Raw genomic sequence first — 12,500 nt, forward strand, 5'->3', positions numbered from 1 at the left:
AAAGGCGCTTATAAATGTAATGTATTATTATTATTATTGACACCAGAAAAACGTTTTATAGCATCTAAAATACCTAAAAAACGCAGGCTGATATTTTTAGTCAAATGCAAAACACCAATAAAAATGACTTAGTGTCCAAAATCTGCAAAAAAAATGAACCCAGAAGTGGCCAGTTTCAGAAAGTCCCGCCCCCAGTTTGTGACATCACGTCAAGACGTTGTGCATTGTTAGTGAATAAAAACAATTGCTTCACATTCGGAGAATATGCTTTCTTGTTACACATCCAGTGATGAATATGATTCAAATAGTCCTGATGAGCAAAGTGTACATGTTTGCAATCGATTAAATAATTTATTTGGGCCATTTTGAGGCAGAAAAATGGCGACCAGCTCCCGTGAGAAATGAATCAGCTCGTTTCCACAGGCTAATACATTCTTTCCATGGAGTTTGCCTCCCTCTGCTGGCGGCTTTTGGGTGTAAGACATGGTTTAAAAAAAACAGGACATCAAAATACGTGATGGAAAGACGCTACAATGCGTCTTGTTTACGGTGAGGAGGCGGTCCTTTTCTGACGTCACGTACGGACTCGTCACCAACTCAAAAACAAGACTTCCTGAATATTCAGCATGAGTCTTAAAACGTAAAATATAGCTATATGCGGTGGAATCTGTAAAATACGCTCAGTAGTCATTTGAAGCCATTTTACAAATTATGGACACAACTTGTCCCGAGACGTCGGTTGTCCTTTAAATGTCAGCTGGATTTGCTAGTCGCTGGAAAAGGTGTTGGCCAGGGTGCGAAGGGTCCAGTCGGATTTTCCACGTGGCAGGGCGAGACCACTCTTCTGGTAGGTCCCTCTGCCCATCTTCTGCTCTGATAGGTCACTGTTAACGACCTAAGAAATCTGTTGATACCACAGAGGATTAGTCATGCTAATGAGGTGAAACCAGAGCCAGGGATTAGAATAGGGGTAAACAGATTGGCTTCAGGGAGTGGTCGACTGCTCCCCCAACCTTAGCATTGGACCTATTAGAGCAGAGGTCTGGCACTGCCACCTCTGTCCAGAGTTACCAGCACAACTTTCGTTTGCTGACAAAGCTCTTTGGATGAGGAACGAAACGTCCGACAACTTCAAAGAAGTACAGATGACGGCTGAAGAAACCTTTTCCTCGATGGACCACTTCTGTACGACTGCAAGCCTACACAGACAAATCCAAATTATTAAAAATTGTGTTTTTTGAATGACAGGGGCAGTTTAAAAAAATGTCCATTTTCTGTGGGTGCACCTTGAACGAACACTTTTGAAGACCCCTGCGGTAAACCAATAAAGGTGCTTCTGAACAAAAGAAAAATGTCCTTTGGTTTGCCGGTGGGACGTTCTAAAGAGTCCATTGAGGGTGCGAAATGAATGAACATGAAGTTCTTTGTACAGTGATACCTAGGCTTACGAACGCCTTGGCTAACAAACTTTTCGGTTTACGAACGTTAAACTCACGAGGATTTAATCTTGGCATACTATTTTTCGGGATATACACAATGAGTGATGTGTTGTTCGCGAACGAGCCCGTTCTCCTAAAAGAAAATGGCAGCCGACTTTATTTTGTCCTCCACTATTCACCGCCCCGAGTCTTCGGTTAAAGCCGCACGTGATTGGTCAAGAACGCAGCAGTTGACAGAAACACAGAGCTGCAAATAAAAATTGATAGGGAGACGACAGAGAGAGTGAGGAAATGGATAGAAAACAATGAAATTTGGACTTCTCTATTCCCTCCCCCCCAATCTTCGGTTAAAGCCGCACGTAATTGGTCAAGATCCGTGGGAGAGGAGGGAGGGTGGGATGGGTTACATGAACACACAAACACGATAGGGCAGTGGTGTGAAAGTGATTTTTTGCCGCGGGCCACATTGTAGTTATGGTTTCCTAAGACGGCGCCCCGAGAGTGGCTGCCTTTCTAGCAGCTCATGTATTTTGTTTTTCTACTTTCATTCCTTTCATCACTTTGCTGCTGTGAAATGTAAATTTCTCCACTGTGAGACTAATAAAGGCAAATCCAATTCCAATTCCAATTCCAAATATTACATATGGAGCACACAGCAAATTAATGAATAACTCGTTTTCAAATCTGAAGTCAAGAATAATGACTTTTATTGTGGTTGACATCCAAAAATATGAAATTTTGGCTCAGATTTTAGCAATCATCATGGAATTTAACAAGTTTGATTTGCTTTCGCGGGCCGAAAAAAATGATGTGGCGGGCCGGATTTGGCCCGCGGGCCTTGACTTTGACATCTGTGCGATAGGGAGACGACCGAGCTCGAAACAGAAAAACAAAAGGGAAAAAAAAGGGAAATGGTGAGAAAATGGATAGAAAACAGTAAAATTTGGACTCGTTTCAACTTTATTGATAGTTCAAAGGCAGAGTGTTTACTGCAAGGTTAAAATATCCCATCAATGATGCTCCACAATTAACCCGCCATCTGTACACATGCAAAAAGCTATCAACCCAGCTAAACAGAACACAATTGATGAGGAACTAGGTAAAATTATCGCAGAGAAAGCACCAACAAGGGATCATTCCTCAAGATGGTGAAATAAGGAGGCTACGTTCCTCATCAAGTGTTTATTGCTGCCATTCCATCAAGCCATCAACGACCATCACGAAGGTCAATAAAACGACTTTATTTTACAGTACAGTTTATTTGTTTAAATATAATACCATATGACATTTATTATACATGAAATAAGGTCTATTTTGTGTAGTTTTAAGGCTTAGAAAATTAAAGTAGAAAATTATGTTTTATCGGGACCTGGGAATGGATTATTCTCATTTTAATGATTTCCTATGGGAAATTAATGTTTGGAATACACACTTTTCTCCTTTCACACTCTGCCTGGGAACCAATTAAGTTCGTATCACTGTACTTGCGTTAAAGATCGACGTGGACGCCCTTTTTTTTTTCAAGCCCTCCATTTTCTAAGTCGCTTTTGGTCAGGAGGATCGTGGGGCATCGGTGACATAGATACGCCTCCTGGGACGCCGATCTGCGGAGGGGGTGAAGGAGGGAGAGCTTGAATGCAAAGAGAGTGTTTGGGTGAATGATACCCGATCTTTTCTGGGTCACTGCTCCGACGCTAACAATTGATACCGTGAAAACTTGAGCTAAACACGGCAGGGAAACTTCATGCCAGCGTCGTTTGTGTAAGCTCGTCAGTGCGGCTTTTGTTCGGGTGGAGGGCTTGGATCTTCCAGTTACGGGGGGGATTTTGTTCATATTTCGGAATGGCTTTAATTTTGGATTGGATTGGATTAGCCTTGATTCGTCTAGCAGTGGAGAAATTGACATTTCACAGCAGCAAAGTTATGAAAAGGAAGCGGAAAGGAAAGAATGAAGTAGAAAAACGGTGACGCCGTCGTCTCCCTGACTTTGCTTTATACTGGCCAGTTCGTCACTTCTCATATTAAAATTAATATTTTTTTTTAATAATGTATGAATCCAATGTTAGGAATGTATAAATAAATAGATGAACTAATTAATTATGTTTAATTAAATATATTTATTAAGTAACTAGTTATAGGTATTTATTACCCATAATTAATTTATTGGTTCATTGATTAATTACTTGGTAAATTCACAAATAAATACACAGACAAATCAATAAATAATAATAAAAAGGTAATTGATTAACTCATTCACTGCCATCCCTGAATTTTTTCGGGAATTGAAAATATGATGTATAGCGCCATTCCCGAATTTGTTTGGGTTGTGTTTTTTCTTGTTTGGGTGCTGATCAATCGCTGTTCAGACCTCTGGCAATGTTTTTTGCCTTCCACAAGGGGAAGCATTTCCCTTTTTCTCATGTTAGCACTTTGTTCCAGGTTCAGCTGTTGTTAAAGCGCTATATGAGGGTCCTTGATAATTTAAAAGCGCTTAGAAATTAAATGTATTATTATTATTATTATTATTATTATTATTATTATTATTATTATTATTATTGTGTTTTTTTGTTTACACGATCTTTAGGGGTGTTCATTTTTCGGTCTGAAATTTTGATTCATGTCTAGTACTAATGGCTATCTATTCGCTAGCGAATAGCTATCTATTCGCTAGCTAATAGCTAGCTATTTGCTAGCTATTACCTCTCTATTTACTATCTATTAGCTATCTATTTGCTAGCTATTAGCTATCTATTCGCTAGCTAATAGCTATCTATTCGCCAGCGATTAGCTATTTATTCGCTAGCTAGCTTGCTACATATTTGAGTTACTTCTGGGTTGAGTGAACGCTGGCACGTGTGGCTGCCGCCGCTCAACCACAGAGAAAACTTATCCTGTGACTATAAAGTGACCTTGAGAATTTTGAAAGGCGCTAATTATTATTATTATTATTATTATTATTATTATATCAATCAATATCTATGTATTGTATTTTGTACATCTGCCCCCGTTTCAAGCTCAGATAACTCCAGACCCAGATAACTTGGGAATTAACTTTTTTTTTCTGATGAAAGAAGAGAGTCTGAGGTTTCTTACAATGCATTGAATGTTTATGTTGTCCTAAAAGTCAATATTCTGCAGGTCCTGCAATTTGAGTGACAATGACAAAAACCCTGGCACTGGAGTGGACATTTTTTTTGCACATCATCAAGCAGTGAATGATTTAATAATAAGTAACAAGAATCTTTGCAATGAAACAGCTACAACGAGTTAGCTGAAATGCTTACAACCCACCCCCCTTCCAATTTGGACCAATCAAATTTGAAGGACTTTTGGCGTGGCGGACACGACACGCCAAAAGTCCTTGCGCTTGTGTGAGTGTTGTTCGTTATTTGACACGCTGTGTAGAATTTTTTAAGGTGGGGTCAATTTGTCTTTTCGGCAACAGGAATGCCCGCTCTGCTATGTGTTCTATGGGTGTGGCTGGCAGAAGACACACATAGTTCGCTTATCCTTAACTGCCCCTCCCCCTCAACCTGCCCCCCTTTCCTCCTTTTTTTTACTTGCATCGCTGTGCATGAAGGCAACCAAAATGACTTTAGACTTTTCGTCATTTTCTTTTAACGACAGATTGGCTGTTTTTCTGTTTCTGGCGCTGTTGGAATCTCAAGATTACCCCCCCCCCCAACCCCTTTTCGACACCCATAATAATAATAATAATAATACATTTCATTGATAAGCGCCTTTCAAAATTCTCAAGGTCACTTTACAGTCACAGGATCAGTTTTTCTGCGGGTAAGCAGCGGCAGCCGCATGCGCCAGCGTTCACTCAACCCGGGAGTAAATAGATAGAAAGTTAACTAGCCAGCCAGTAGATAGCCAACCAATAGCTAGCTAGATAGCTCGCCAACCAATAGCTAGCTAGATATCTAGCCACCCAGATAGCTATATGACTAATAGAAAGCTAAGTAGAGAGAAAGCCAGCCAGCCAGCTAGTAGATTGCTAGCAAATAGATAGCTAGCTAGATAGCCAGCTAGCTAGTTAGCTAGCGAATAGCTAGCAAATATATAGCAAACAGATTGCAAGCTAGGTAACCAGCTACATAGCACTTTACAGTCACAGGATCAGTTTTTCTGTGGGTGAGCAGTGGCAGCCACATGTGCCAGCGTTCACTCAACCAGAAATAACTCAAACAGATAGAAAGTTAGCTAGCTAGCTCATAGATAACTAATAGATAGCTAGCTAGCTAGTTAGATAGCTAGCAAATAGATAGCTAGCTAGGTAGCCAGCTTAGTTAGAGAGCCAGCTGGATATCTAACTAATAGATAACTAATATATAGCTATCTTTCTAGTTAGATAGTGAATAGATAGCAAATAGATAGCTAGCTATTTAGCCAGCTAGATAGCTAGCCAGGTAGCCAGCTGGGTAGCAAGCTAATAGATAACTAACTATCTATATAGATAACTATCTAGCTAGTTAGATAGCGAATAGATAGCAAATAGCTAGCTAGCTAGGTAGACAGCGTGATAACTAGCTAGGTAGTCAGCTGTATAGCTAGCTAATAGATAACTAATAGATATCTAGCTAGCTAGGTAGATAGCAAATAGATAGCAATTAGATAGCGAGCTAGGTAGCCAGCTCGATAACTAGCTAGGTAGCCAGCTGGATAGCTAGCCAGATCATTCGAACCAACCTGCAGCCTCTTTCACCACATTCCAAACTCACTCTCTCTCTTTCTCCAGTGCCGTGTGACCTTGTAGTGAGCAATCACAAATGCCCTCCCCTCCACCAGCGCCCCCCGACCCCCACCCTCATATTGAACAAACAGAGTCCCCCCCGCCGCCCTGATTGTCCATGTTTTCATCATAATTGTGCGATTCTCATCTGCTGCAGTCGTCCCATGTGGAGCAATGAGTGCCACGTCTCGACTCGAGCAAACACCAGCTAAGAACTGCTTCATGTCACAAAGAGGGTACGGCAAGTGCTGAAGAATGAATGACTCTGTGTCTTTGTGTTGTCATATTATTTGCTATTTTTTTTTTTATTTTTTGACTTCAAGATGGCGCCGCGAGAGTGGCTTCCTTTCCAGCAGCTCATGTATTTTGTTTTTCTACTTCTTTCTTTCCTTTCCTCTTCCTTTCATAATTTTGCTGCTGTGTTACTTCCGGGTAGAGTGAACGCTGCCGCTGCTGACCCGCACAAAAAAACATCCTGTGACTGTAAAGCCGCTTAAAAAATAAATGTATTATTATTATTATCATTTGCTAGCAATTTGATATCTATTAGCTATTTGGCTGGCTAGCTAGCTATCCATTCACGATCTAGCTGGCTCACCCACAGAAAAACTTAGCCTGTGACTGTAAAGTGACCTTGAGAATTTTGAAAAAAAGGCGCTTAGAAATGAAATGTATTATTATTATTATTATTATTATTATTATTATTATTATTATTATTATTATTATTATTATTATTATTATTATTATTCCTTCAGTGCTGAAAAAACGAGTGACAGATGTGAATTTTGTGGTAGTTTGTCGCCACCTTGTGGCCAAACACCGTCACATGCCATTCCAACCCCGCCCACTCAGCTTTACACTCGATTGTCTTCCGAACCCGGCAAAATTTATCTCTAAAGGTCAAAGAAGTGCACACGCACAAAAAAAACCATGCTGCATACACGTTAAAAGCGGTCCTCGTAAATAAACGTTCAATGTGCCCCCCACCCCTATGGGAGTCCGTGGGGGGTGTCAGAAGCCACACAAAGGGGGTTGTTGTTGCCTGTAGATCAGTCGACGCTGGTGGATAACATAGCGCGATTGGGGAGGGGCGGGTTTACTCTGAGCCCCTCCTGTACCCCACCCCTAACCCCGTCCCCCCATTCTCCCAATTTCTGCGACCCCCATTGGCCCAGTCTCCCACTGTCGACGCGGTAGCGAGATATTCCTCCGTGTGTGGAAATCTAACCCCCCTTTCAAACGAACCTCCAACCCCCGCCAGTGGGAGGGAGCCCGGATGCAGTTTTGCACTTGAAGACCTGGAACTGGCACTTTGGCGGCAGACGTTTCCATGAAATCCTCTCCCTTCCCCCTTCTTTGTAGCGCAGGCCCGGTTGGCCCAGAACCGGACCACGTGGATGGATCACACCACGGGGGGTGCGCGCCGCGCGGAACACAAAGCCCGTGCTTGCCCTAGCGGCCCGGTCCTTTCTGTGGGGTCTTCCCCATCCTGGTAAAACAATCTCCGCACCCGGAATTCAGGACCCCTGGCGGAGGACACCTGCGATGTGATTCGCTTTGACGCCACAGACCCGCTTTTTTGGGGGTGGGGGTGGGAGGGGATTTTTTTGTTGTTGTTGCTCCCATCCGGATCCGCGACGCGAGACCCTTTGTGTCCGACGGGGTTCTAAGAGAGAGAGAAAGGGGGGGCGGGCGGGGTGGTCTTTGCCTGCAGCCGGCTGTCGCGGGGCCGGGCAGCGATGGCCGCCGGTCGCCCGCAGCCCGAAAACGGCTTTGCGCCACCTGATCAGCCGCCGCCGAGGCTCCTGCCGCACGTCGACGCCTCGGTTCTACCGTCCCTGGGGGGGTTCGGCAGGCACCAGAGGCAACTCGTCGTCCTGACCTGGATCCCGGCATTGTTCATCGGTTTTAGTCAGTTCTCGGATTATTTCCTCCTGGCGCAGCCCAACGGCACGTGTTTGCGAGCTCCGGCCAACGACAGCCGGTGGAACGCCGCCGTTCCCGACCCGCCGAGCGGCACAGACGACGTGCCGGCACTTCCGCAGCAAGGCAACGGCACCGCGGCTGAAGACGGCGGACTGCCGTGCGCCTGCGAGGAAAGGACCCTGGAGCTTCGGACGGGACTTCGCCAAAACGTGGTTACCAAGGTAACAACGGAGCGCTAGACGGAGCGCTAGAGGATGGAATGATTTCTGTCGACCTTGACGAGGCTTCGTCGTGGTTACCGCGGCGAACGTAGCATCCGATACGGATAGCGACGGCGCTAACCCACTGACCTCAATCCCAGCTTGAGTGCTAACGCGCGACCTGATAGGATGTGCTCATCTGATCAATTTGCATAATGCAGACCTGTATTTTTTCGCCATTTTTAGCTTGACGTGAGATATTCGTAGAATGAAAACTGGAGAGAAGGAAGACGTTCTATTAAAAGGACTCAGAATGTCGAGTTCAGCGCAGGAAAAACAAAAACAAACTTTCTCGGTATCTTTCATCACTTTGCTGCTGTGAAATGTACATTTCTCCACTGCGAGACTAATAAAGGCAAATCCAATCCAATCCAAAACGGCCGTTATCATTATTCGTACTAATCATAGAATTCGTAGAATTCGTCTTTGTTCGTAGGGCTCGTAGAGTTCGTAGATTTTCTCGGTATCTTTCAACACTTTGCTGCTGTGAAATGTAAATTTCTCCACTGCTAGACTAATAAAGGCAAATCCAATCCAAAACGGCCGTTATCGTCGTTCGTAGAATTCGTAGAATTCATAGAATTCGTCTTTGTTTGTAGAATTCGTCTTTGTTCGTAAAGTTCATAGAGTTCGTAGAGTTCGTAGAGTTTGTAGAGTTCGTAGAATTCGCAGAGTTCGTAGAGTTAGTAGAATTCGTAGAAATAAAACTGGAGAGAAGGAAGATGTTCTTTTAAAAGGACTCGGATTGTCATTTGTTTTCCAATCAATACAAAGACGATCAATCCCAAACAATGTCGAGTTCAGCGGAGGAAAAACAAAAACAAACTTTCTCTGCATCAAAACGGGCGTTATTGTCGTTCGTATAATTCATAGAAATCTTCTTAGTTCGTAGAATTGGTAGAGTTCGTCGAGTTCGTCGAGTTCGTAGAGTTCGTCGAGTTCGTGGAGTTCGTAGAGTTTGTAGTTTGTAGAGTTCGTAGAGCTCTAGAGTTCTTAGAATTCGTAGAATAAAAATTGGAGAGAAGGAAGACGTACCATTCAAAGGACTCGAACTGTGATTTGTTTTCCAATCGATGCAAAGACGATCAATGCCAGAGTCGGCAAAACAATGTCGAGTTCAGCGGAGGAAAAACAAAAAAAAACTTTCTCTGCATCAAAACGGCCGTTATTGTCGTTCGTATAATTCGTAGAATTCGTCTTCGTTCGTAGAATTCGTCTTTGTTCGTAAAGTTCATAAAGTTCGTAGAGTTTGTAGAGTTCGTAGAATTCCTTGAATTCGTAGAAATAGAACTGGAGAGAAGGAAGATGTTCTATTAAAAGGACTCTGACTGTCATTTGTTCTCCAATCGATACAAAGACGATCAATCCCAGAGTCTGCCAAACAATGTCGAGTTCAGCGGAGGAAAAACAAAAACAAACTTTCTCTGCATCAAAACGGGCGTTATTGTCATTCGTATAATTCGTAGAATTCGTCTTAGTTCATAGAATTCGTAGAGTTCGTCGAGTTCGTAGTGTTCGTCGAGTTCGTAGAATTCGTCGAGTTCGTAGAGTTCGTAGAGTTTGTAGAGTTTGTAGTTTGTAGAGTTCGTAGAGCTCTAGAGTTCTTAGAATTCGTAGAATGAAAACTGGAGAGAAGGAAGACGTACCATTCAAAGGACTCGAACTGTGATTTGTTTTCCAATCGATGCAAAGACGATCAATGTCAGAGTCGGCAAAACAATGTCGAGTTCAGCGGAGGAAAAACAAAAACAAACTTTCTCTGCATCAAAATGGGCGTTATTGTCGTTCGTATAATTCGTAGAATTCGTAGAGTTCGTAGAGTTCTTAGAGTTCGTAGAGTTCGTAGAATTCGTCGAGTTCGTCGAGTTCATAGAGTTCGTAGAGTTTGTAGAGTTCGTAGAGCTCGAGAGTTCTTAGAATTCAGGCGTTATCGTCGTCACCCGTAACGTAAAAGCGATCAGAAATACAAAGTTTTGTCAGCCCTTGACGCAAATCGGCGTCTCAATCACCGATTGCAACTGTCACGGCTTGGAATTGAAGCGGATTTACATGGGACAGGAACTGTAAGACAATCTGTTTTCGTCAATGGACGCTGCAGCTTGGTGTTTGATTTCAACATTTAGCTAATAGCAGACGTGCACATTTCACCATGACGTCCCTGATCCACTGGTGAAAAGGATGCTTTGATCCTCTCCTCTTTCATCTACAACAAAGAGTGTGCAGGAAGTGCTTAATTGTGTTATGTCACATTATTTGTTATTTAGTTTTTTGTTGTTGTTTTGACTTCAAGATGGCACCACGAGAGTGGCTGCCTTTACAGCAGCTCCTGTTGTGTTTATCTACTTCTTTCTTTCCTTTCCTCTTATTTTCATCACTTGGTTGCTGTGAAATGTAAATTTCTCCACTGCGAATTTAATAAAGGCTAATCCAATTCCTTCCTTCCTTCCTTCCTTCCTTCCTTCCTTCCTTCCTTCCTTCCTTCCTTCCTTCCTTCCTTCCTTCCTTCCTTCCTTTTTTATTTTATTTAATTTCTGTCTTCATATTTATCCCTGAAATATTTTCCACACTAATGGGTCATCAAAATTAATTTTCAACTGTTGTTAGCGATAACCATGCCGATCTCGCCGGATTTAACCTGAATCGCTTTAGCCGCTGCTAACGAACGATTGTCCGTTATGAACTACAGTCCAACCTGGGTTTTCGAACGTCCCGGTTCATGACCAATTCGGTTTTCGACCGAATTTCGGATTTTTGATGCTTGGGTCTACAAGCGAAAATGGGTTCTTGATTAAAGTGAGCACACCTGAATGCACCACTGGACTCCCCTCCGCTTCCTTATGCGTCACTTCCTGGTGTCGCGTCTCATTATGGCCGAGGCGTTATCCTTGTTTAGCAGGCGTGTTTGTATTGTTCAATCACGATTAAAAAAAAAATATATTTATTCTAATGGGTCTGTGTAAACTCTGTCGTACAGGAGTGGTCCATCGATGAGAAGGTTTCCATCATCTGTACTTCTTTGAAGGTGTCGGACGTTTCGCATCTTATCCAACAGGTTTCGTCAGCGAACTAACATTTGCTGGTAGTTTTATCCCTATATATATCCTTACTGTCCAGATGTGGCGGATAGGTCCCTGCTCTCAGGTTGGCGGGAGCAGAGGACTATTCCCTGCGGCTACACTGATTACTTCTATTGTCCTGACTGATTACTTCTATTGTCCTGCCTGAGTATGGGGTCTACGACTGGCCTGATTGCCCCATTTGCTCTGGTAACACCTCATCAGCATCGCTAAGCCTATGTTGCCTAAGAAATTTGTTGTAGGAACGATCCAAATTGAACCACACCCCACCATGGCGATTTAGTAAAAGGTTTTGCTGTTTTATGAAGATAGCTTCTTTTACTCCCCTTTCAAACCACCTATTTTCTTTCGCTAAGATTTTAACCTCATTGTCGTCAAATGAGTGGTTGCTAGCTTTTAGGTGCATATGTACTGCGGACGAAGCTTCTTGGATAAGAAGCGAAACGATACCTTCAAATGAGTACAGATGAAGAAACCTTCTCATCGATTTATTGTAATGGGAAATGCTGTTTTGGTTTTCAACCAAATCGGTTTTCGAACAGGTTTCTGGAACGGATTATGGTTGAAAACCCAGGTTGGACTGTATTGTGCTTGTTGAACTCTAACCATGCAAATTGTCCTCTGATGTATTTTTGTTTTTGTTTTTTTGTGTGTTTGTCGACAGTGGAACTTGGTTTGCGACTCAGCCTGGAAGGTCCACATTGCCAAATTTTCGTTGCTGGTGGGCTCAATATTTGGCTACCTCGTGATGGGCGTGATGGCCGACTGGTATGTTTGTTTTTATCTTTCTTTTTTTTCCATTGACATGACTAAAGCTTTCTATGAACTCATTCACTGCCATTTACAAATTTATCCGGGAATTGAAAATATGACAGAGCGCCATTCCCAAATTTGTTCGTTTTTTTTTTCAATCTTAGGTGCTGATAAAGGGCTGACCATAGCCTGTGACAATATTTTTGGGGCCTTTTTTCCCATTTTAGTGCTTTAGCAACAACTTCAGCTACAAAAATCAATATGGATGTACTGCATTTTATTTTGTACATCCGCCCTCATTTCAAGATCA

General features: G+C 42.8%; 1 protein-coding gene across 1 annotated transcript in view; it reads left to right on the forward strand.

Moving 5' to 3' along the window:
• The first annotated feature begins 7,363 nt into the window (after nucleotides 1–7,363).
• slc22a23b (solute carrier family 22 member 23b) overlaps nucleotides 7,364–12,500 on the forward strand; it is a 19,436-nt gene continuing 14,299 nt past the window's right edge. Inside the window, exons 1-2 of the mRNA XM_089000590.1 lie at nucleotides 7,364–8,321; nucleotides 12,102–12,205. Coding sequence (XP_088856716.1) covers nucleotides 7,914–8,321; nucleotides 12,102–12,205 — 512 coding nt within the window. The 5' untranslated portion in view covers nucleotides 7,364–7,913. The remainder of the gene's footprint in view (nucleotides 8,322–12,101; nucleotides 12,206–12,500) is intronic.

This window comes from Hippocampus bargibanti, linkage group LG07 (genome assembly GCF_051943395.1).
Source record: "Hippocampus bargibanti isolate YZ-2025 linkage group LG07, ASM5194339v1, whole genome shotgun sequence".
NCBI lineage: Eukaryota > Metazoa > Chordata > Actinopteri > Syngnathiformes > Syngnathidae > Hippocampus > Hippocampus bargibanti.